This window comes from Daphnia pulicaria, chromosome 1, assembly GCF_021234035.1.
Source record: "Daphnia pulicaria isolate SC F1-1A chromosome 1, SC_F0-13Bv2, whole genome shotgun sequence".
NCBI classification, from domain to species: Eukaryota; Metazoa; Arthropoda; class Branchiopoda; order Diplostraca; family Daphniidae; genus Daphnia; species Daphnia pulicaria.
Window position 1 is genome coordinate 31,228,440 of NC_060913.1, and position 25,332 is coordinate 31,253,771.

The 25,332-nt window shown below is 42.6% G+C and overlaps 3 protein-coding genes across 3 annotated transcripts in view; 2 read left to right on the forward strand and 1 right to left on the reverse strand.

The window, feature by feature from the left end:
* Positions 1-309: 309 nt before the first annotated feature.
* On the reverse strand, positions 310-2,475 carry LOC124341645. Its single transcript, XM_046794586.1, has 10 exons — positions 2,323-2,475; positions 2,083-2,257; positions 1,915-2,021; positions 1,767-1,851; positions 1,525-1,700; positions 1,317-1,434; positions 1,075-1,249; positions 918-1,007; positions 660-811; positions 310-596 (listed from the first exon to the last, which is right to left on the reverse strand). Exons 1-10 carry the CDS (start codon positions 2,381-2,383, stop codon positions 398-400), a joined length of 1,338 nt encoding a protein of 445 aa, XP_046650542.1. The 5' UTR covers positions 2,384-2,475; the 3' UTR covers positions 310-397.
* A 714-nt stretch (positions 2,476-3,189) lies between these two features.
* Positions 3,190-19,213, forward strand: LOC124341939 (mannose-P-dolichol utilization defect 1 protein-like). Its single transcript, XM_046794905.1, has 6 exons — positions 3,190-3,384; positions 3,549-3,614; positions 3,673-3,805; positions 11,094-11,179; positions 11,395-11,567; positions 18,559-19,213. Exons 1-6 carry the CDS (start codon positions 3,300-3,302, stop codon positions 18,829-18,831), a joined length of 816 nt encoding a protein of 271 aa, XP_046650861.1. The 5' UTR covers positions 3,190-3,299; the 3' UTR covers positions 18,832-19,213.
* Positions 19,214-23,483: 4,270 nt separating this feature from the next.
* The window catches only part of LOC124341905 (homocysteine S-methyltransferase YbgG-like), a 65,672-nt gene continuing 63,823 nt past the window's right edge, over positions 23,484-25,332 (forward strand). The window contains exon 1 of the mRNA XM_046794864.1: positions 23,484-23,900. The gene's annotated coding sequence lies outside the window, so the exon portion shown is untranslated. The remainder of the gene's footprint in view (positions 23,901-25,332) is intronic.

The window sequence follows — 25,332 nt, forward strand, 5'->3', positions numbered from 1 at the left end:
GTTGCTTAAAAATGAATCTATCCGTTTCGTTATCGATGGTCTAGAAATAAAAACAACACATTATTGACAAAGATTTTTACTCGCAATTTACAAATCCAAGGTCTGTTTTTGCGTCCGTCCACATTCTTTGTGTGCACAAGTGTCCAAATTCCGTCTATATAAAGTTCAGCCGGTAGAATCCTTATCTTGGATTCTTGATTAATTGGCATTTATAGATGACTTTTTCATGCAGTAAGTGTTTTATTGTAATCGAAGGATATTTCTCAAAACAGTGTAATATTCAAGACAATCGCAATCAATCGAATTGAATGCTCTTAAAATCTACTTGTGATATATTGATATTGAATTGGCAGCTTTTACAGGAAATGCGAGGAAATGTGATCACGCACGTCTCTTTTTAAAAAGCGATTTTTAAAATTTCGGCCGCCGGAGGAGGAGGTGGTGGGTTACCCTCAACCACTTGACGGAGTAATTCAAGAATGACGGTAGATATGGTCTGGGATAGATCGTCTTTAATTGTTTTAATAATTAGTTCAGCGATCGATTCGAAAGCCCAGTCGAACGGAGCCAATCCGTTGATTTCTATGTCGATTTGTCTGCGTACAGATGATAATTCATTTAACAATTCTTTAGGAAAAATCTACTTTCACGTCACTAACCCAATGTTGTAAATATTGAAGTCATTGACCGTTACAGCTCCAGTTATGGCGTCGATTTTGAAAGAGAAGAAAAAGTCCACGCTACGGATTAACGCAAAGGCCTCGGCATCAGGGCCGGTTCCCCAAACCTCGACTTGCACACGATAGCCAGCCTACATGAAAACTCTTTGTCATTATCAGTTCATCCCGAGTTAGACCAGTATGAGTCGATCAGCTGCACAAACATGTGTAAGTATAGGGAGAGTATTTCAGTTTTACCTGCATGTTTGTGTACCCAGCGCTTCCGTTGAATGTAATGAAACGTCCGGCGTAATCAAGGGTAGCATCAGCGCTTCGGTGGATGCTGGACTGCATTCAAAAAAGGAATGTTTTTAAGTCACATCTGTTCATTAAGGTGTCAAGAGAGATGTTGTACTAGGCCTATTAGCCATCCATTGTAGATGGCGGCGTGTCCTCCAGAGATTTCAGTGTACGCATCAGGTAGCGTCTTAGGATCAACACCCGGTGTCTGGTAGAGCACCTGTCGGAGCTCAGCCAACACCTCGTCAAGGTAAGCGTTTGCGTTGCCGACTTCTTTGCTGTCAGCTAGCCTATAAAACAATGGAACAAAATGTCAAAAGGGATAAAGCGGTCCTGGAAAAATGCCTTTTAACTTACGCCGGCGAATCGGTTCCTTCGCCTCCCATATTTGCCAATGCTTGGTTGATGGTATCTTCTATCAACTGACAGAAAGGCTCGTTGATGATAGCCCATACAGCATCCACCACGTCTTTAGCTATATATTTTTTAACAAAAGATAAGGTGAACAAAATAAATCGAACTAATTATTTGTTAATCCTCAAGGGTTTATTCATTTTTTTTTTACCTAGCTCATTGATGGCAGTTTCAATGACCGTCTCCAAAGAGCCGCCTCCCAATAGATTTTCAAATTTGACTTCTAGGCTTTGAAAGGTGAAATCCAAGTGCAAATCGCGAATCTGCGGAGGGACTCCCATGCTCAGACCGGCTCCACCTCCGAGGCTTACATCGAAGACGTGTACGCTAAAACAAAAAGGTAGGGTTTTTTTTTAGACTGGATAAATTATCAGTTAAATTAGGGAGATTTACTAGTAATTTCCAGAGCCGTAAAGCGGAAACAAGTTCATAATCAATCCATCCATTGCGTAGTGGCCATCGATATTGAAATTGGGCACTAGAATTTCACGAGTAATTAATTCACAATACACTACAGCGATTTGTGTTGTTATTCTCTTACAGCTCAAGGCGAGTTCCATTGTCAGTCGGACCATGTTAGTTGAAATATTCTCGATGATGAATTCAGCCATATGGGTCACCCACGTATTGTCCACCTGTAATAATAAACTAAACACAAAGATTCAATCACAGACAGTCTAAACAAGACACCGCAAATTATCAAAAATACTTGGCATCTTGGGACTCGAAATTAACCAGGAGATAGTCGATAAAAAACGGATCCAAAACTGGAGTGGAATCTGTGCCATTAAGCATCAATTGACGAACAAGCTCAAGAGCACCTCTGATGACATCATCAACTGGGTTTCTTGCCTGATGTAAGGCTTTTTCTGCTATTTTATCACCTGAAAATGTGTTAAGTATGTTATTGGACTTCAGAGGGTTTTTCAAAAATGTCTCAAATTATTACCTTTCAAAGTGGCGCTGAAGCCAGCTGACACAAGAAGACAAAGTAGAAATATACAGCGCATCTTAATTCCGATGTTTATGATGCTTGTGAGTCGAATGGTTTATGTCGCCTCTGCCAGTTATGCTATTATTCCGTTGACTACGCATCATAGATCGGGTGGTATGTTTTATTTTACTGCGTTTTATCAATACAGGTAGTATATTTGGTGAGTTTTAGAGTCTATCAATTCGATGATTGATGGGTACTATCGCTCGTGGTCATCGTTTACTGACAGCTGTCCACTTTGATCTCACATTTTCGCAATCTATTATATTTTATATGCGTGGCATGTGTAGCCAACTAGGTATAACGACAAATCCTTTCAAAAACATCCATCATACGCGCTAGAACAAATGCCTAATATGTAACTGAATGGCTTATTAGAAATTAAATAGAGTTCGTGAGGGTGGGTATCTTAATTTAGTAATTACAAATGTTCGTGAGCGAAAGTGACAGTTGATTATCAAGAATTACAGTTCTGAATGTATAAATAAACTGCTGCAATGCGATTTAAAGCGATAAGAATTTTTCAAATACAGGCGCCGGTGTTTTTATGGGAGGCTCGTTCGTTAACCAGGTAATGCCAGGTTTTTCTTCGATTCAAATTTTGCCTCGTTGCGTCCATTGGCACTGGATCATTGATTTAAATTTGATAATTTCGGAAAAATAATTTAGAATTTTACAAGAATAAAGATAAAGAATTAATATTGGTGGGGAACTGGGAAATAAGTCGTGCAATCCCGTTCGTTTTCGTTATTCTTCTTAGCCCTCTAGCGGCTGTTTGAGTTTTCACTTCACGCAAGATGTTGTCGGCAGGGGGCCTTGTAACTGTCACTACTATTTACATTCGATTATTTGGCTTGTGGGCGAAATTGTGGTAGATTCCAACTCATCACATTGAATCTTGCTTCATATTTCATTTCTTAAGTACCGATAAAATGGAATACCTGAAGCCGGTTATCCTGCAGGTTTTAACACCGCAATGTTATGATGAGTTCTTTGTAAACTTCAACTTTTTCCACGGTAGTCACATATTATTATTATCATTACAATAAAAACCAAGTCTGAAACCTAACATGTGTCTATAAATATTGTATTATATATGAAAGTATTGTATCATAATGAGAAATCATAGTCTTCCTTAAAAGTTTATACTGTCTTGATTAAAAGAAAATTTTCTTTCACAGTTGAATGTTTAAAGGCTGCCCTCAGCAAGGGACTCGGACTCGGAATCATAGCTGGTTCTGTGCTTGGTATGAATAGTTTTGTATCACCATAGATCTATTCAAATATTCAGTTTTTAATTTACAGTTAAGGTGCCTCAAATTCTAAAGCTTTTCAATGCCAAGAGCGGAGAGGGCATTAATTTGACTGCTATTTTCATGGAGCTTTTCGCCATTTCTGCGAATATGGCTTACAGCTACAGAAATGAGTTTCCTTTCAGGTATGTTCTTTACCATCTTGAGTACTAATTATGTGTTGAAATTGTTAGGGTATTGATAAAGAAATAAGTCAGTGGGATGTAGGGAAAATATGGTCATAATTGGCTCAAGCCCATTAAGTTTACAGTAGTTCAGTATTAAAAAGAGGATTAACAATGCTTTAGATTACATCCAAAAGTGTTGTTGAATGTTCAGGTGTTTGTATCTTATCTTGTTAGGCATTTTATGCTGTTTATTTTATTACTATCGCATATTTATTAGTTTATTGTCTTTCGAAAAAAAAAAAAAACTTCGAAAAGCAATGATCTTGATAAGCCGTGCATGGTTGTACTCACAGATGGCGTTGGCATGACCGATCCATCAAATTCAAATAGTATTGTTGGGTGCTTACGAGAGAGAAAAAATCGTGTATGTAAAGAACCGTGTGTGTTGATATTCGGTTCTTTCTTTAACGGTCGGCAATATCCCCCCTTCACTTCCATCTCTATTCTTTTCCTTCTCATATAAAAACGATCGTGACACGGCCGTATCTTGGCGGTTTCATTTTTTTTCTCTCTCTCTCTCTCCTTCCTTTTCTCCCCTTCATTGTGGCCTCCCCTTCTTATTTCTAGCATCACCTGGAGCTGTCGGGTATTATATCCGCCAGCAAGAGGATTTTTTTGATACCGTACACCGTCAAGCCCCAATTAATGTTGCCTTCCCGGGGGTAGCGTTTATCCCTACATGGGGCTTTATTCAAACATGTTGGCTGATGCTCCAAACAGCTAACACCACCACCACTCACTCCACTCAGCTTCGAAATCTGTAATCCAGCTAACGAACACACTCTCTGCTGTGAGCCAAACGTCTTAACTGTTTTTCTTACTCCCTGACGTTTCCAAAACCGCCTACGTTAAACGCTTGATATCGTTCATCTTTTTCTTTTTTTCCTTCTTGACGCTACGAGAAAAGACATTCGTGCAGATGTCGGCCAAGGTAGAAGGGGGAAAAAAAAAATAATAAAGAAGCCCCAGACTTGTTTGTTTAATGCAAATAAAAATGGCAGCGGTCGTGAATCACCGGCGTCTTCTCTCTCCCACTTTTCCACGTCCGTTTGAATAACTAAACACCGTCTCCGGGCGTGAATAAATGTTGTTTTTCCCCTCCCGACGTTTAGAACGATAAGCCAGTCAGCGTGAAACGAATCTTTTTCGCTAGAGAAATCTCCCCAATTCTTTTTATTCCCTCAAATTCGTTTTTTTTTTTATTAATGAAAGGGACTACTTAGATGTGGGTTGGGAAAAAGTGAAAACAAGACCATCAACAGCTTCTATCTATCTGATGCGGACGAAATAGAAAGAGAGAAATTAAAATAAAAAAAAAAATAAATTCAAAGTTTCTTTCTTGGCCCTTTTTTTTCCAGTGAAAGAGATCAGAATCTCAGCTGGTGGCCAGCCCTCGAATGTATAACAGTAGCACCATTTATTATTTATAAATTTTCAGACACGTTACGTTCAGCAGCTACTGCTGCTACCTCTAAACTTGGCTTTTCTTTTCTTCTCTTGGCTGGTTCCATTCTCTCCCGGTCGGCCCAGCAGCTCCCAACACCTTCACAGTTGCAAACTAAAAGAAAACAAAAAGCTTTTTTTTCCTTTTTGGAAGTTTAGAAAGAAATAGAAGAAAGAGAGAGAGAGAAGAGAATGACTAATTATTAAAATAGAAAACATCGTTTATGCTAGTAGAGAGATTGCGGGCCGATGGCGCGCTGGACCGGAGAGAGAACCGTGGGGAAGGAGAGGATGGGAGAGCCTTGGACTATTCTCTTATTTTTCTTCTTCTTGACTGAATTAACCGTAAAAAAAAAAGAAAAAAAAAATAAGAAGATGGAGAGCGATAGAATGAGAGTAAGAAGAAAAAAAGAAGAAGAAGAAGTAAGAGGGACCCAGGTCCGGCTCCCCGTGTTCCGCGCCGCTTCGAGTCCACTAGCCGACGACCCGTTCGCTCGCTCGCTCTGAATTGCCAGTCACTCCGGCTGATTTAATTCCGTCCTCCGGGCCGTGGCATTCCACGTCACTCAACTTCTCTCATTTTCTTGCTTTTCTTTCTCTTCTCTCTACAGGGTCCCCCCTCTTTCCATCGTCAAGGAAAATACTACAAAAGCTCTTCGTCTCTTTATTCTCCTTATTTCTCTATGTAGTTCCATCTCAATTCCTCCCATTTCGAGCTCCCCTTTTTTCGCTTTACTGCTACTCCTCCTAAGGTTTCTTATATACATTTCTCTCTCTCTCTCTCTCTCTCTCTCTCTTTATTCCGTCGCGTAATGCTAGTAGCCGGAGGAAGATGAAGAAAGGTTGAAGTAAAAAAGAGGGTGATGATGATGATGGAAGGAATGAAAATGAAGAAGAAGTAGATTGTCCCCCCCCCCCCATCCCACTCTTTGTACTGAATATATATATATTCCTCTGGGTTGGGATTCTTTCTTAAATGTTATCCGATAGCTCAGACTAAATCTGTTTTCTTTTGAAAGCATCGCAGCTTCCGTTGAGGAACGGGAGACAGACCATTGATCGAAAAACACTCGAAAGTGCAGACGATACATTCGGATGTTGAGTCATTTGATCCGGGCTTCCGATTTCATTTCTCAAATCGATCGAGGATGGGGTGGGGGGTGGAAATCTCAGAAACTGAATTTCAATCGCAATTTGTTGCAGAGGTCACCGGATACCGTGTCTGTGTGTGTGAATTTTGTCAGTTTCGCTCCAGCAAATGAAAATCTCTTTTGGTTTTTTGTTGTTGAGATTTTTTTGCTTTTCTCTTTCTTTTTTCAAAAAGAGAGAGAGAAAATGTCACCTTGATGTCAGCGGTTAATGAGTTGGCACCTCTTAGTGGCTCGGTTCTGCCCCGCCCAACGACACTGGAAGGCTACAGCGCAGCGAATGACATTTCACCTTATTCCGGGGTCCGCGTGATGCAGCGGATCCGGTTGTCGCGCGAGTTGTCGTCACAGGAGGGGGTAGAGGAAAAAGGACCCGGCCGTTTTAAGGGATCTTCTCCTCCCCTTTCCTTGCCCATCCGCAAAACGGATCTTGTCGTTCCACCTTTCTCTCTCCTGGCCATTCTTTATTTTCGTACGTATTTTTGGAAAAGAAAAAAAATGGGAGTTCAGGTGTTGCCGAGGCCAGGTGATACAGTCAGACACGTAGTAGATGGAGCGGAGGAATATAAGACAGTCCACACGGGGGGCTCCTCCTCCCATTCCGACAAACCCCCCTGCTGCGTGCACAACCCTCCCTCCTCCGTTTTTTTTATTCCCTTTCCCTCCGGCCGCCACTAATGACCAGCTGATGATGAAGTAGAAGAGACACAGCAGCAACAAGCTCCGCTCTTTATCCATCACCTGCCATCTTCTTCCATCGAGAAAGAAATGAGAAGAAAACACAAATTTTTGAGTTTCCCCTCTACTTAAGAGGAGAAAACTTTGCCCGTCATGTCCCAGGGACCCTTAACTAACAGAGTTGTACAAGTAGTTTTCTTCCTCCTCCTCCTTGAAAAACAAAAAATGCTCTCAACTCTCATCATCATCGTCGAATGAAGTTTGCACGAGAAATTGAAGGTTCTTTTTTTAGATCGTACCCCCTCTGTTTGTGCGGTATAGCAATTAGCGCTCTATAGGGCACACACACCACCAGCAGCCGCCTATTACCGCAGCAGCTACTTACTACACTTACGTCTCTCTCTCTCTTACTCGGGAGCTCAGCAAAAGTTGATGGCAGCATAGTGAGAGAGAGTTGGTTATACTTATCAAAAAACTTTTGACTACTACAACTAACTGCTTGCTACTTGTGCTCCTGGCTCTTTTTAGTTGCGGCTCCTGGCAGCTCCCGTCTGTCTCTCTCCGGTGATATTTCGCTAGACGTACCAAGAGAGAGGTGGTGGTGGTGGTGGTTGTGTATGTGTGCGGGTTGAAATCATTGCCTCCCCGCTGCGTTATAGGTTGTCGGGTTTTGATTACGTCCGCGGACGGAGAGTGTAGCAGCTACGCCAGCAACTGTTGCCACAGAATCAGGAGTAGTCGGAGGAAAAAGTCTAAGGGAAAAAGAGTGCAGGGGGTCTATTAGGAAATGAAGCCTTTGTTTTGGGTCCGTTGCCGACGCCGCTGTTGCTGGAAAAACACATCACAGTCCGCGGCCCAAGGTGAGAAATGAAACGACGGGGTGTCGTCTCTTTTTCTTCTTCTGCTTCTTTTTCCCCCCTTGGCTTGTGATTACAAGGGATCCAATAGGAAGGAGCTGAGAGGGCGATATTGACGTTATTTTTAGGCTTCTGACATTGCGCGGTAGCCGCTTTTATAGAGATGAAGTGTCGGTTGAAACGGAGCAGATTGAGTTGGATTGTAAATTTACCAAAAAAGAAAAAAAGGGAAAAGAAAAAAGTTAATTTTTTCAGTTAATTTGACTCGAGTGCCGCTTTTCACCTTTTGTGGTGCCCATCTTTTCGTTGTTTTTGGCTAATGATCCCGACAGAGAGCCAACGATCCATCCTGAACAATGTCTTCTTCTTCTTCTTCTTTATTTTTTGGAAAAAAAAGGAAAATGTGATACGTAAGAAACATGTTTCAGTCGACTTGGCTTTGATATTTCTTTCTTTCTTTTTTACGACGATGTGAGGGGAAGTTGCGGCCAGGAAAGACCACCACCTCGACAGCGAGGCCGATGGCATACACACACACACACCGACCGACAACATAGAGCCATAATCCACGCAGGAGGTCTTTTTTAAGTCTCTCCCGGTCGTGTTGTTGTGAATGCCGTCATTTCAGAACTTGGTTTTTTTCTTCTTCTTCAAATATTTATAATATTTTGTTTGCTCTGTGAATACGTGTGGAACGTTATATAGCGCCGGTTTTAGTCTGACTGGATTATATCAAAAAGAAATTCAAGTGTCATCGTCGTCCCGGATTCGTGATTTAGCGCGCATCCGGTCGATCACGTTACCGGACTGAAATGTTTAAGTTACATGCCCATTTTGGGGGTTTTTGGACGGATTGCAATTAAATTTTTTTTAAAATTCCTTTTGCAAAAAGAAAATTCGGATTAGATAAAATGCAAGATAACCCTGATGCGAACTTCCTCTCAAGATTTGTTATTCGAATTGAAGGGAGAACAAAATTAAGGTGCTACACTACCGGTGTGATCCGTACTTGTTTTTCTTCTTGGGTTGTCGCTCGGATCAAAATCGTGTCCACCCGTCCGTCCGTCACTTGAACTGGAAAACGGTCCCCTTTCGACTAAATACTACATGCGTACGAAATAGTATAACCGGAAGTGTGTGTGGATTCCTCCCTCTCTCTTCATTGTCCGTTGGCAAAGAGAGAGAGAGAGAGAAGGAGGGTCCCCCTTTTTTCCTCTTTTGTTGTGTTCCAGCGCACTGCTGGATTGTTAGTTGTAAAGGAGAGAGAGAGAACTCTCTCTCTCTCTGCGTGATGGCATATACGAGACGGAAGGGAAACGCTTTTGTTGTACGGAAAAGAGCCGATTTTTTTTATTCCTTTTTTATTTGTTGTCCTCGTTGTTGTTGTTTTCACTCAAATTTCAAAGTTAAAGAAATTCCGGTCTTTGAATGCCAACCGCTCACGCCACACAACAACAACTTGTGTGTATTTCTCGGTCGAGCTTCCGAATGGGATCAAACTACATAAATGACAAGTTTTTTCTTTTTTTTTTTAACTTTTTAGTTCAGGGGGATTGCAATCAAAGTTTATCTCTCGAGAAAGTTGTTTCTCTCGCGGGAGGAAATGTCGTTGAACTGATTCTGAACTGAGCGAACGGGATATTTTTCAAAATGAACGGGTGTCTTTTCCAATTTGTGAATAGAAAGCGGTGGTTCGGGAATCTAAGAGTTCAGCGTTGCCGAGACACGAACAACAGCTGATTCGGAACCGTTCAGGCCACGTCCCTTCAAACAAAAATGCAACAAACAATTGGCGGGAACTTTTGAATCGCGCCCAGAAAACCGTGACAAATTTCGAATGCCCAAAAAATCTCTCCTCGTCTCTTTTAAATTTCAATTGTCTCTGATGACATTTACAAAAGGCTGGAAGAAGTATTTAAACTTGACTGTCGATTTTGATTTTGTAGCCAGCGTCGTAATTGCAGTTCCCCCCCCCCCCCCAAAAAAAAAAAAAATGATGGCCGTGTTGTGTGTATGTTTTGTGTTAACGTATAACGATGACCAGAAATAAGCAAACAAGAGAAGAGAAGGTGCTGGGCGGCCACGAGAAATGACGTTTTTACGACCGATTAAATACGGTTCGCGCGGCACGCGTGTTGGTCCGATGTGTGTGACGTTGGTCCGTCTCTCGTAGGCCGAAGCGTTTTTTATTATTCCCAAAATAAAAAAAAGGAGAAAACGTGTCGATGATGTGGAGGGGGGGAGAAAAGAGAGAAAGACATGGGTTTTTCGGGTTGTTGTTGTCTAAACATTTCTCTAGCTGTGTGTTGTTTGTTATTATATTCTTTCTTTATTACTCTTCTTCCCCGGCAAACTTGTGTGCGTTGTATTTCATTTAATCATAATAGAGAGAGGGGGCCTTTTTGGGGTTATTAAAAAAAAACAAAAAAAAACAAAAACAGGAAAAAGAAATAGTAGCGGCTACCGTAGAGAAAGAAAGAAAAAAGGTCCGTCCATTTTTTTATTTTATTTGTGTTTGACCACCCTCTGACAATGGCCTTATGATGGTGTAATTTTTCTCTCTCTCTCGTGTCTTTTCCGCTGTCTCTCGGACATACGGAGATATATAAATAGTTTTTTCTTTCTCTCTTTCTTTCGGGGGGGAATGCAACCCGCTGGTGTGTTGTGGTGGTGGCGGCGACCCAGGCCTTGTGCGCCAGAGGACCCTGGGCAACATCCAAGATATCACGCCAAGTTTGATAATAACAACTTGTGAAACTCTCGTGATAGATGTTGTCGGATTATTTGTTCCCTCCTTCTCCTGTCGCGTGTAGTCTCTTTTTTTTTTCTTTTTTAATTTGTTGGTTTCAGTCGATCATCCAGAACGAAAATGCCACCCTCTGCGTTTGTTTTTATTTTTTTTCTCTGTTCAAATTTTCGAATTTTTCGCGCAATCATTTTCTAACCCCCTTTTTTTTATTGGCGTGTCGTCAATTGCGTTTTCTGGGAGGGACCCGCTACAATTATCATTGCGCTTGTCTCGTAGTTATTTTCTTTTGATATTGTTTTGCCTCGCCTAAATTTTTAAATTGGATCCTCTGCCATTTTGTTTTGTTATTCTTTTCACACACACACACACAGTTCATGGGGCGAAGGTTTCTTCTTGGCCGTCCAAACGGCTCTCGTCGCCGCACTCGTCCTACTTTACGGTTCCGGTCCCGGCAAAGGTAAATTACTCACCAAATTTTTCATTTCATTTCTCGGTTACCACTTTGAGCTTGTTTATATTACGTTTGATAATAATTGTAGCCAGAAAGTAAGTAGCAGAGTGTCGACACTCGGCTTTCAAAGCGTGACGTCATCACTTTGAATTATTTATCTATTTTGACGTTTTCGTTGTTTTATTTATTTTTCCCCTTGGGATGTTCTCGTTGTTAATCAGGGAAGAACGCTGGCAAATCTGCAGCTGGCGGACGGAGCGGCAGCGCCGTAGCGGCGCTCTCTTTCCTCGCCTGTTTCTCGGCCGGACTGGCCCTCATGCTCAGCCCACTAGCGCCAATGCAACTCTTGTGGCTCTTCCAGGCTTCCATCGTGCCCATCATCGTCGTCTCCAAGGTACAGAAAGAAAACTTCTTAACCAAAATTCATCTCTTTTTTTTTTCTTTTGTGTCTGTCGATACTTTTTTTTCGAAGGGGTTTTTCTATTTTTTTATTGACTTTTTCTTCTTCGACAACAAAATGCGGAATGCCGGACGAGAGAAGATTAGCATCGCAACGCGTTCAGTACTAACTACCAAACACAACAACTCTCCTCTTTTGCGCTTTGCTGTTGTGTCTTGTCTGTGCTGTGCTGTGTCTATATGGTCTCTCTTCCCCCTCCAGCTCCGAAATGGCCGGGCGGATGGATGGATGGAGGGGGCTGTAACAAAACGGCGCCGATTTCATTTCCATTCCGTTTTGGACTTTTGGCTTTTTTTTTTTTTCGGGTGAGGAAAACGAGGAGGAGACTGGGATGTTGAGCCTAGCCCCAACGTCCGCCACTCACGCGATCTATTGCACCACACACACACACGCTCGCGCGTGCACATTTCGTGTAACGGTCGCAACTCCCCGTCTCTTTTGACTCATTTTGGATTTTCTCCCTCCCGCGCACCAAAACGGCCTTTCCGTGACTTATCCGCTCCATTTTTAATGTCCATCCGTCCGTCCACCACCTCGGCCATCAACCACCCACCTCCATCCAACCCCCTACTCTACTCTTCTCTCTTTTCCTATTGAAATGCAAAGGGGGGAGAGAGAAAGGAAACGAGTCCACTCTTTCCTCATGAAAGTTAAATGAACGTTTCGTTCGGTCAGTCGCCTGCCCTCGACCCCTGGGCTCTCCTGGGCCTGGTGTCGGGAACGGCAGAGTCGGAGCTGCTGCTGCAGCTTGTCGTTGTCGTTCCCAGTTGATGGGATGCGATGCCAAAGACACACAAGTCTTTGGTTCAGGAATGGGCGGCGCGGGAATTTTCGAAAAATAATAATAATAAGAAGAAGCCTTCTTCTTCTGAATGGTGGGTGGTCTTAACTCTTTTTTTCTCCCACTCACGCAACGCGCATTTGTGCTCTTCGTTCGTGTGTTTAAGTGTGATGATTTGCAGCAGTACGCGCTTAGTAGTTTTTTAAGACGACACATTGGGGCCTTAACGGCCTTGGACGGGATTTGAGGGGTTAGGTTCCATCCACCAGTCGCCCACCGATGTGGAGCGATGGATAAAAAGAGACGCTGGGGGGGAGGGTTTGTAACGAATCCCGTGCGATGATGGATGAGTGGTCTAATGGTCGGAAAGGATTGTAGGGTTTGTGGAAGAGGAGGAGGATCGATGTGTTTTGGTGGTTACAAAAAAGGGTTGGTTGCTAACTGTTAACATATACCGTCGGCCATCCATCAAAACTTTTTAGGGTGTGTATAGTTAAAAGGATGGACCCTACTACACCTTATTGATTTAGACCTTATTTGTTTGCAACCGATGCTCTTCTCTACTTAACTCTTACCAGTCGAATCTGTTTTTTTATTTGTTCAAAATTCTTTCGCTCTTTTAATTCCGAAATGAATTGGAATAACTTTTACGGAATGCGCAATGGCGTACTATCTTGCGCCGGGGATCTCTCGTTAAGATTTTCGGCGCCTCGTAGACTATGGTGGTAGTGTCTATTACCATACGCCACACAAATTCTCTCTTTCATCATCGACGATTAAGCGTGTCCGCCAGATTTTTCCAACCAATTCGTGACACTCAAAAGATGCCGAAAAATCCACACGGAAATCTTCGTTTATCCTCAAAAAAAATTTCCTTCTTGATTTTTGATTGATCGTTTGCTCGCGTTCTCCTAACTTTAACGATTGAGGATTGACGTCGGTATTCGAGCTCGAGGAATTTTCCCGTTCAAAATGTCGGTCAGAGATAAAAATCGAAATTCACGTGCTGACTATATGTGAAGGAGGAATGCCCATTTCCATTGATGGAGGAGCCCCCCTTCATTTTCTCTCTCTCAATTTGATTTTTATGATTATTATTTATTTTTTTAATTTTTTTCAGCGAGTGGGAGGATAACGCGCATATTTTTGTTTTGGTGGTTTTTTTCTTTCTTTTTGTTTTGTCCGTTGTTGGAATGGAGCGCGTGATTTCAGGGTACGTCTCTCTACATGTTCGTGATGTTCGGATGCCCTCCCTCCCTTCTCGCTCATGTTCGTGATCGACTCAACTCTGTCCCTGCTGTTAGGTGGGTGATGATGAAAACGGGGTTAGATTTCCTTTTTTCTCGATGCAACGTTAGATATCGGCGCTTATAGCAAGCCCACAGTGTGGTACTACTCTATAGCGGAGGTGCATTACTTTAATGCCCCTATTGAAATATTCATCGATGGGCCTTGGCGATGGCGTAGGAGGAGCAGGGATGAAGGAGAAGGGCTGCTGCCGTTGCTATACTTATCGAATAAAACGTCCACCCCTCACTCTGTACCAACCTCTCTCTCTCTCTCCTTTTGGGCTGCAGCCGCAATCAGGGCACTCCCACGCTATTTAACGCATTGTACATTTATTCCTCTTCTTCTTCTTCTTTTTACACATGTCGGCGGGATGTTGGGCATTATGCAAATAATCCCCTCCCTTCGTTCCTTCTTTTTCCCTCCACTCCACTCCCAGCAGCCAGCAGCAGCAAGTCTGTCATTAAATGCCAGAGGATTTCGGCCGCTTTTAAAGGCTTTTTCTTTAGTTAGTTAGTTAGTTTTTTTTTAACGAGAAGCGATCACTCTATCGATTAACTTAATTGTCTCTTTTTTTTATTTATTTTTTATTTCCTTACCTGTTTTGTCTTTGTGGGTCTTTTGATCCCGCAACCTAAGAAGAAGAAGAAAAAAAAAAGAGGCGGAGAAAGCGACGAATTGGTTAATTAGCTCTGCGGGTTATTAAATTGGGTCTAACCATCCTTCGTATTTGTACAGTCCAGGATCCCTTCGTTTCTTTCACTTGTTAAAAACAAAACCCCCCAAATGACAGCTTGCGAGAAGAAAACCCACCCAAAAATAAAAGGTCAGTTTTCTTAACTTGCCACACAGAGAGGTGCTGGTAATGGTGGGAGGGTGTTTGCCGAGCTAGTCGGACACGAAGTTGTACTACACCAGACTCTTTTTTTTCTCGTCGCCGTCACATACACACAAGCGGCCTATGAGCCGAAGGGACGGCACCTCCTTCCTTCGATTTCTCCGGCGTCAAGGAATATATAGGAGGGCTTTGCATAATCACACTGATGAACCCCTCCCAAATCTTGTTCGGTCCAGCACCGACCTCTAATAGTTGCGGCGGCGGCGTTGTAGCCGCGTGTGTGTGTGTGTTGTTTGCCGGATGGCGGATCCGACAAAAGATTTTTTCTTTCTTTTTTGGGGCCCGTTGCGCACACGCCGTCTGTCCAGGGTCTCATCTTTGGGAATCGACCGGGATAATTAAAAATCATCAGCCAATCAACTTTTTTCTTTCGTGCGGCCAATACCCGGCCTCACCCCGAACATTTTTTTCTTTTTCGATTGTTGATTGGCTTTTTATTTTACTCGTGAAGAAAAAAAGGAAATTTTTATTTATTTATTTACACGGAGCCTCGGAAGAGAGTTGACCCCGGCGACGTTGAACCGTCGATCATCATCTCTCTGGGTTCGTGTGTGGTTTCTTCAAGTCGATTTGCATAGTTGGCCATGCGATGAAGGTGTCTGACTTGTTACACAGGCCGAAGAGAATTTCTTTCTACCTGTCTGCGGGTGTTCTCCTTTGACTCTTTTAACCAATTTACATCACGAGAGAAACCTGAGCCCCCGATCGGAATTGGTGTGTGGCGCTTGTTATGAGTGTGCTGCCCCTATCCATTTCAATCTCGTCAGTTTGTGTGAATAACCCGCTGACTTGTTAGAAACCAATGAGAGGGGAGAGAAAGAAAAGAATGGCGATCGATAGGCAAAAGAAGATCTAGAGATGATTGTTAGTGAGCCGTATAACCTTATTTCTTTATTCCTCTTGCGGTTGTTTGACTTTGTTGTTGTTGTTGCCGTGGTTTTTATTATTTGTTGCCGTTCTTCGCGTTTTCCCGTTCGAGGGGCTAAAAAGAAAAAAGAAAAAGAAAAAAAGAATTGGCGATGATGATGAGGGGCCGGCCCTTGTTAACCTCTAGGCAGGTTAGGATCCCTATTCTATTCTGTGTGTTAGGACTCTTCTTTTCTTTATTCTATTCAGATTTTGGCTGTTCTGCGCATTGAAAGCCGAGATAGAGAGAGAGAAGTGTTTGTGTCGGTCGTGTACGTGGGTGGTGGTGGTGGTGATGTGCAGACAGAGAAGCCCCAGTCTCATTACGATCTTCATTAGAGATATAAACACCACCCCAGTAAAGGCCTTCCCCCCCGTGGGCGACGGCGGCGGGTTGGCCTCAAAACTTTCTGTCGAGTTTCTTCTTCTTCTTCTTTTTTATTTCTGATTATTTTCGCTAGTAGTTTTGATGGGTGGTCATATCTCGTCTGCGATAGCGCTCCATCTTATTCTCTCTTGTCCTACCACCAACCGCCTATTGTTACGTTGTCAGCCGAGAGAGAGAGAGAACGGATCATCATCATCATCCCAAAACTCCCCAGCAGCCGGGCCCCGCCGGACCGCTGCCCCGGTCCAGTTGCTGCTTCAATTGCTTCACTTTTTGTTGGACAACGACTAGGCACACTAGTATACTACTGCTACGTAGTAGTAGTGTGTGTACGTACAACAAAAGGGCAAAAGTAATGGAGCTCTCGCCAAAGTTACCGCCGAGTTTTCGATGAAGAAGTTAAAGAAGAAGAAAAACAAAAATGAGAAATAAACAAAAAAATCGAAACATGAAAATCCCCTGAAGGCTACAATGCCCACAATGGAGGATCGCTTCGGCTCGCGCTGCTGCTGCTGCTCTGGCCCCCGTGATCTAACAAAACAAAAAAATCACTTGGTAATTTTTGGGGTTTTGTTTTGTTGTAGTTGCCGCATTTTTCCGCAGCCGGCGGAAGGATATGTGTGGAATGTCTGCCGGATCGCTATGCATTGATTGGCGGTTATTGAGTTAATGAAAATAATAACGCACCGTATACAGTCTTTTAGAGTGATAGGTTTTTAGCGTTTTAAAGGGGGGGGGGGGGGGTTCAAAGAAAAATGGCTGGGCAGTTTTTTCATTTTTTTTTTTTTACTCCGCACAGAAATTGGTGTAGGCGGATAGGCGGATATTCTCTTTCGCCTTGCCCCCAAACGTTATACACTGTAAATGCGTTTGTGTGTATATATACACTACACATTGGATGTATAGCGACGGCGGCAGCAGCAGCATTGGCCGCGCGCGACTACCTGTTGATTATTCATGAATTTTTTTCTTCTTCTTCTTCTTCTTGTGATGGCCATTGGAACCGCGCGCCATTCGGTCGGCTCCGCTTTCCGCTTTAATTAGACAGCGAGAAACCAACACCAGAATCGATTTATCTCCTTTCGACTTTTGCCGTTCAATTTTTTTTCCTATCTGGTTAAAGACAACACAAACTATACACATCGTCGGGGCCTTTTTTTCTTCTTCTTCTTCTTATTTCTTGGGTGAGACGCAGTGTCTGTGTGGCGCCGTTTGCTTTCAGAAAGAAAAAAAATCTTAAAAAGGTAAAAACTATTCGGTGGTTGCGGTCCCCAATCAGCCTCCCAATCTGGCGAAAATGAAATAAAATACAAAAAGAGCCTCTTTTGTGTGTCAACTTGTTCTTCCCCTCAATAATGTAACACTAAAATAATGCGGAATATCTCTAGCTGGCTGTTGCGCCTTGGAAACATGTCAAAAAGTCTGAGAGAGAGAGAGAGAGAGAAATAGGCAAAAGGGTTTTTCCTAAACGCCGTTTGCGCAATGTGACGTTGGTGTCGTCGTCGTTTTGGCTGCCGTGGTTATTTTATATATTTTCCTTTTGACTATCGCGTGGCCGCGCTTCATCTCCTCTCTCTGACCCCCTCACCGTGACTGGAATGTTCTTCTTCTTCTTCCCAAAATCTTGGGCCAGCATCTTAACTGCTTAGTCCGCCACCACCACGGATCTATGCGCAATCAAAAAGGTGTAGGACATTTTGTTGGGAAAGAGGAAAAACATATGGACCGACGCTGGAGATGACATTCCTCGACTCGATGAATTCTCCTTATGTAACCGAAAAGCAGTTGGTGGGTGTTGGTTAAAAAAATCTTAAATTCCAATGTGGGAGGAGGGAAAGGTTGTGGCAGGTGACGCTCGACCCCGAGACGGACCTGCTAAGACACAAGATGTTTCTTTTTCCGTTTGGCCGTCCAGGTGATGCCACCAAAAGTAGAAAAAGAAGAAGAAGAAAATGACTTGCACGAATCTATTAGTCAGTATTAACTTGTTTCCTTGTACGCTGTCTGCGTGTCACCTTTTGGCTGGATGGTCGCCGATGTAACACGTAACAGGAGAGAGACAACACACCTGCCGTAGGGCGGCCGGCTGCCGACTCTCTTGTCCAGTCCCAACAATTTTGTTTTTTCTTCTTGTTCTTTCATTTTGGTCGGCCGAGAAAGTTCAATCCGTAATAACAAAACAAAAAAGACACACAAGTTTTTCCTTATTTTCTTCTTCTTCGCAGCTGAAGCGTCCTGATAAGAAATCGCCTCTTCTTTATTAAAATAAAAATATTAGAAACATTAAAAGAAAGCCGCAAAGGTTTTTTTTTCTTTTTCTTGTTCTCACCTGTCGAGTGGCCCGGCACACACATGTTTCCCCCACTGTTCCGCATTCGTTGAATTGAAAATGAAATACGGACGGACAACGATCGGAGCGAATGAGACGGACGCTACATTGAGTCCAGTGTCCGGCTCGGTGGATCGCAATTCGTCGTCCATCGGAGACGATCGTGAAATTGATTCTTTTTTTATTATTTTGACTCTTTTGAATTGGAAGAGAACAACAACCATAACCCGTTCGTTTTGACGACGTTCAATTCAAACTAGCAGCAACGGCTTACAATTTTTATTACATTTGTATTCATTTTTTTCTTTTATTATTTTTTTCGTTTCTTTTGTACAGATGATCCAAGCGGTGGCCAACTACCGCCAGGGCGGCACGGGCCAGCTGTCGGCCGTGACGATTTTCCTGCTGACGGGCGGGGCCGCTGCCCGCATCTTCACTTCGATCCAGGAGACGGGCGACTCGATGATGATCCTCACGTACGTCGTTTCGACCTTTGTCAACTGCGTCATCGCGGCCCAGGTGATCTACTACTGGAACAGCGGCAAGAGCGCCAAAGGTGGCGCCAAAAACAAGAAGAAGGCCGCCGCCAACACCAAAAAGGAGAAATAAAAATTCTCTTCTTCTTCTTCTTCAAAAGAAAAAAAGGCCAACAACGAAAAAAATGATTTCAACATCATCAGCCCTCCCCCCCCAGTATACAGTACGTCGTTTTCTTTTTTCTTCACACTTGTCGATCTCCAATTTTTCATCCAATTGTAATTAATTTTTAAATCTGGTGCTATTATTATTTGGAAAAACAAGAGTAGCCATCACTGCCGTTCAAACTTCATAACTTTGGTTGCAATAGTTTGTTATGACTGACATGATTCCATGGTGTTTGTGGCCTGGTCAGAGATTTAAACGCGGAAATGCTTTTTCTTTTGGGTTGTGAATGCGAGCGATGATGTTAAAAAAGGAAATAAAACTACTGTTTGCCTGGGACGAAGAAGAAGAATAAAAAACTACGTGACACAAAGTCTATTTCGATAACAAATCAGTTGCAAATCGCATTGCAGGGTCGAGGGGGTGGGGAGTGGTGGTGGGTTAGGACAAGTTGATGTCAATAGGGTAATTGAATGTGATTTTATAGGAGAGCGTAAAACGTGATTATGGGGCCTACACTGCTTTATTCAGCGTGTCTAGTCGCTCGGACATATTGGCCTTGTTATAGTTTTATACGAGCCACGGTCCGCTAGGAACTTTGAGCCACTCCTCGACTCCTCCCTTGGCCAGTTCAGTTCAGTCGATAAATACAAATGGAGTGGCGCAAGGTAGTATACTACAAACTCCCCCCCATGACGGACCGGGGGTAGTAGTACTGGGGGCTAACGCACACAAAAGTGGCAGCTATAGTTACACACACTGTGTCAAGTACAGTGTTATGTGTGTAGTCTATAAATAAATGCAGTTGCATCGACTGCCCGGGCCATCGAGTGGGCGAAGCTCTTGATCGAATTGATGTCAACCCACCGAAGGGTGGGGAGGAGGAGGAATAGATAAGGACGTTGGGTCGCTTTATCTTATTTTATTTTTATTTCTTTTTCACACCCCCATTCAATGGCAAACGGACAAATGCGGGCCGGCGTGATGGCCTTCCTGGAAAATGTTGTCCAGCCAGCCTGTCCTGGCTAGGTATAGTACAGAGTATATAGTAATATACTTACTAGGTCTATACTATAATCCAAGTCGAAATGTTGACTTTCTTTTGTGTGCGATTCAGACTCGAGCTGTTTGTCTGCCGATCAAAAGGACGCGGGGGCGTGTCGCCGCCGATTCAACAGTTGCCGGTCCTCGAGACTCGGCTTCCGTCCTTGTGCGTGCAAACAGCAATCGGGAGGGGGCCGGAAACTATAATCGGATCAAATCTCGACCGCTGCAAATATTGGAGAACAACAACTGGGCCAGGGATTTCGGACAGACGGGTGGGGGGTGGAATAAGGCGACGCAACTGGTTGATTCCGTGTTGGCAATTGTTTGGAGAAACGAAAAATGGGAAAATTTCCTTTTTCTTTTCTGGGGCTGTAAAATGAAATTTTGTCGAGGTTTTTCCTACTTCGGGAAATCGTTAAAACCAACGAATTAGGATCCTGAACCGATGGAATTCATTCCCTCATTGGAATGCGGGACGTTGTTGCGTTGATGGGTCTACGTTTCAATTTGAAACCGGCCAGTTTTTTTAAATTCTCTCCTCCACTTTGGAATGAAACAGTAAAAACAAAAACAAAAACCAAAAAATTTGGTGAACGATATAACAGAGAGAAACGGGCAGACACAAACGCCAAACGTCCAACTTTTTGGATTGTAATTATAACGATCGTTTCGTGGCAAGCATCGAGGCGGGCCCGGACTAAAAGGCAAAAGATTCCTGGCTCCTTGACTGGTGAGCTGGGGGGATAAATGGGTAAGGTTTGAAACAACACTGGCGACAGCGTCCAATTATGCAAAGTGTGAAAACCGAGAGGGAAGAAGAGGCTCTCTTCGACCTGCGAAACCGCCATAAGGGATCGACCAAATAATACAGCAACATAATATCGACAGCCTGGGCTTTACCTATAGGTTTTTCAAGGTATTGGTTTCTCTGTCGGGTGGCGAGCCAGTCGGCGCGGCAGCCGCTGGAAGGCGGTCACGCATATCTCAAAATCCTTGGAAGGATGGAAACAAAATGCCTGGCCGGCCTATCTCTATCATAATGTTTCTTTTCCGAACCCCCTCTCTCATTCCACATTTTTCGGGGGTCTCGGTGTCTATCTATCTCTCAGCTCTCACCACATAACAACAACACACACACACACACACGTACACACACAAATTACTACCTTTGCTATCGGCTTTAAACTCGTGGGTGGGTTCACATAATATATATACTACACATTTCCCCCTTTTCCTTTTTAGCTTGTTGGCTACATACATAATCTATCGTTCGGCAAACTCACGTTGGCCCTCTTCAAAAGAAGCTGCTTGGCTATCCGAGAGTCGATATTTTTGTTTAATATATTTCTCTTTTTTTCTTTTTTCTGGGGTTGAAACATTTATTTATGCATGTATCCGGAGCTCCTCTTTCATTCCGACGTTGGAGCGTTTAAAAAATAAATGGAATAGTTTTCTACCTTCTTCTTCTTCTTCTCCTCTTCTGTATAACATACCGAAAATGATGACGCCAGCTCGGAGTATTAGATTCTCTCTCTCTCTCGAAAGTCAATTTTCATTATCTTTTTTTTTGAAAAGAGAATTTCTTTCTTTTTTCTTTCCGTGAAAATATTATTATGATTTTCCAGCTGTAGCTTGGGGAGGAGGAGGGACTGGTAAATACACGAAGAGGAGGAGGAGGAAAGACAACAAGTTCTTTGGTGGTTCAAAAACGTGTTGACCTCATCCACGTGCCGAAATACTCAAAAAACTCTTCTTCAACTTTATGCAACAACACGGTGGCCACGCCCCGGAATCATCATCATCCCCCCCGATCGTTTCCTTAATGATTACGACCAGAACCCCAAGTGTCTGTGTGCTGTTTATCTCCGTGGTTTAACTACAACTACACACGGCACAGATATTATTATTCTTCGTTTTTAACAAACAAACACAACCGAAAAAGAAAAATTCCAAACATTTCGGCGTTTCTTTTTCAATGGCCAACATAAATGTAGGTACAGCGATTTTTTGAATGAAACAATCTTCAACATCTTTTAAAACTAGGCTAGCGCAATTATTCGAAAATGACATGCAATCAAATGTAGGTACAGAGACTAACCCCTCAATTAAATCGCCGTTTCAATTTCAAATAATCGTCTGGAAATTAGACGCCATTGGCTCGGGTCTAGAAATAGAAAGAAAATGAGATGATATGAATAATTTTTCTTTCGAAAAATTCATTTGCAGGAGGACTAGACGCCGGTGTTGATGATGGTGATGAAAGCGGCTTGTTCTTCTTTTGATTTGATTTCATTTTAGTAATTTTATTTTTTTTTCCCCTTTCTACTCCTCCTCCTGCAACTCTAACCTTCCCTATACCCACACAATGTCTATTATCTTCGTCTGTCTAGTGGTAGACTCTCATTGAAGTAATTAGCCTCCCCTTTTCGTCGAGGAAAAATCTTCTTTTTCAAATAAGGGCAGGCAGGCAGCTAAAATGGAATCTACTTCAAGTACACACGGGAGGACCCAGCCCAGCAGTCGGCAAAAATTATACACGGACAGCGGAGAATATAAGAGAATAACAGAAGGGCGAGTAGTTAGACTTTACTTTTTGGGTGGGGGGCTAGGCTGCATATTTCCCTCCCACCAGCAGCAGAGTCCGTTATATTCCTCAAAGTCTGGGCCGGGGTCAAGCGTAAACGAGACGATAATTACTTTGCAAAGGCCCCTTTTTTCTTTATTCTTTGATTATTTATTTTCCCCAGAAAAAAAAGTTCTTCCAGGCGAAAAAAGAATAGAATCGCCATTTTTAATTTGTTTGCTCTTCCAGCGATTAGTCACAGTTTAATACTTTCCTATAGGTTGTACAAATTCATGTTGAATGCGATTAATTAAAAAACAACTCTGATTGAGAGATTTCTAAAAAATAATGAAAATCATCCACCGGAAATGAAAAAAGGAAGAAAGACACTGAGGGGGGGGGGGGTTATATAATATGGGTCCTATTCGGCGGACGCTATGGCACCGTCATCAAATAAACTTTTTGGATGTGTCGCATTTTATTTGGTAAAAGTAAAAAATAAAATCAAAATAAAAGTAGAGAGAGAGGACCCTTTTTTTTATCTCTCAAAGAGCAACTCCCCTCGTCATCCGCTCGCAGAGTGCCGCATCGCAGCCGCACAGAGAACTATAAACGCGCACGTCAAGTCCGGAAGGGAGTTGTTTCGGGAACACACGGTGACGTGATTGTATTTTTCTTTTTTTTCCAAGGGGAAAACCGAAATAAAAAAACATCAAAGTTTCTCTGTCTCTCTCTCCGTGCTGTACCAGCTACTGGATTGCGTCACATGGAAACTGATGTCTATAAAATAAGGACAGGATTTACCGAAAAATAAAAATAAAAAAATAAAAAAACTTTTTTTCTTTATCTCCGCCCACGCCCTTATTATCATCCGAGTCATTTCCCTTGATTTTAATTTAATTTGATGTGAAAAAAAATCGATTATTTCAATAAAAAGATTATTTTGAAATGTTACAACGTTGTTTGACTTTACTTCGTTTTTTCAGCAGTCAATTGTTTCTCAGTTTTTGATAATCGAACAAAGGACTAAAGGAGTTGATTTGATACGATACAATGGCGAAGGTCGTTTTAAACCTTTTTGTCTGTTGAAAAGTTTCAAAACTTGGTGGTGAACTTTTGATTTGATGTGACGTCAACGAAAATTGAACGAAATAAAAAGAGAGAAGGAAAAAAACGTGAACTTTAGTCAACTAAATTGGTTCACGAGATACGACAAAAGCCAAATACTTTTTTCTGAGAATCAAACTTTTTAAACTGTAACATATTATTGTGACTCTCCCCGCTGTAACATTATGGAGAGATCTAAACTGTAACATTTTGGTGATGAACGAATTTCGTTCTGTGAAATCTTTTCTTGGAAACCACGTGGCCGTGCATTCAGCGGACGAGGCTCGTCGTCAAGCAGACCCAAATCTCCACAAACATGGTAAGTCTCTCCTCCACATGTGAGTGGTTATTTGTATTCATTCGTGTATTAACTTGACTGCCAGATATGCATACATGTACATGTGGTATAGTATATGTATACCACGATGTCTGCCACTTTGTTGAGGAAACGGGAAACCGGGTGACATTTTTGACAGTTGACGGTCTCTAGTGAGGGGGGAGTGTGTCTCTGTGTAATCAACCAAAGGTATTTTGATGGCTGCATAGGGGACACACTCAAGTGTACAAAGGACAAACATATATTATTTTCCCTTTTTTTTATTTTTTTGTGTGTCCCAGTTTGTTCTTTTTATTATTTTTTGAGTCAACGCCATTAGAGACGAGAGCCACAGTGGCGTGTTGTTGTTGACGGAGGAAACGGTTTGAAATGTCCGATTTCAATTAGAAATACAAATGCGAGGGTCTAAGTTGTCGCTTCCTGTCACGCAACTCCCGCAACTATTATGGAATATATGATGGTACGAATAAAATCCCTATCTCTCCGTCCGTATCTTTTGCATTTCCCTCCCTCGTCTAAACAAAACAACCGATTTCCTTTTTGGAGTAGAAGAAAAATAAGAGAGAGGTTATTACGTTGTCAAGTCTTGTTACCCATATTTCGTAAGTCCCTTTTTCTTTTCTGTAACGGCGGTGTTTTTCTTACTGTTCAAACCATTTGTGACAAATCAAAGGCCCCCTCTGAAATTCGGTAGCTGGAAAACGTCAGTCAAAATGTAACAATTACTGGAAAGGAAAAAGGGCGAGTTTTGAATAACTCTAAAAGATATCAAATAAGAAAAATAGGAGCAGCCAGAGAGAGAGCAGCAGCTATAGCTCTTAAGAGGCAAAAAGGGGGGCCCAGAGGCGAAGTCATTAAAATGTTACGTTCGGATGATTTGGCCCTGCTGCTGCACGAGTGAGAGAGTAATATAGTTTCAATAGTTGGCGCGGTAAAGAAGATGAAGAGTTGCAGTGTCATTAGCGCATTGAAATTTTGAACTTTTTCCGTCCACTTCAACTCCATTGACGGGCACGCACTATACACACACACAAAAGTGTTGAGGGGTTAAAAATATCTACATATTTTCTTATTTCTTTCTTGGACTCCCCTCTCGGCAGTTTGTTGCTATATAAACGGATGAGGGAGGGAATAAAAAATGTTTGTGGCAACTATCTCAACCCGGGACCGTCTAATTAGAGCACACGCTAACCTCCCGACCGCGTGTGCGCAACTTTGTTGTGTAATCTTTTTTTCGCTTCCATATATTTGCCCTCCACGTACTACGTGGAATATAACTTCACGTGTGCCACAAGACGTTGGTGGCTGAATCTATTGTGAACGCGTCGTCTTTTGTTAAAGAACCGACGAAAGTTTTCGTTCCGCTACCGAACGAACGCTGCCCCGCATCCAAACCAATTAAGGATCAACTCTG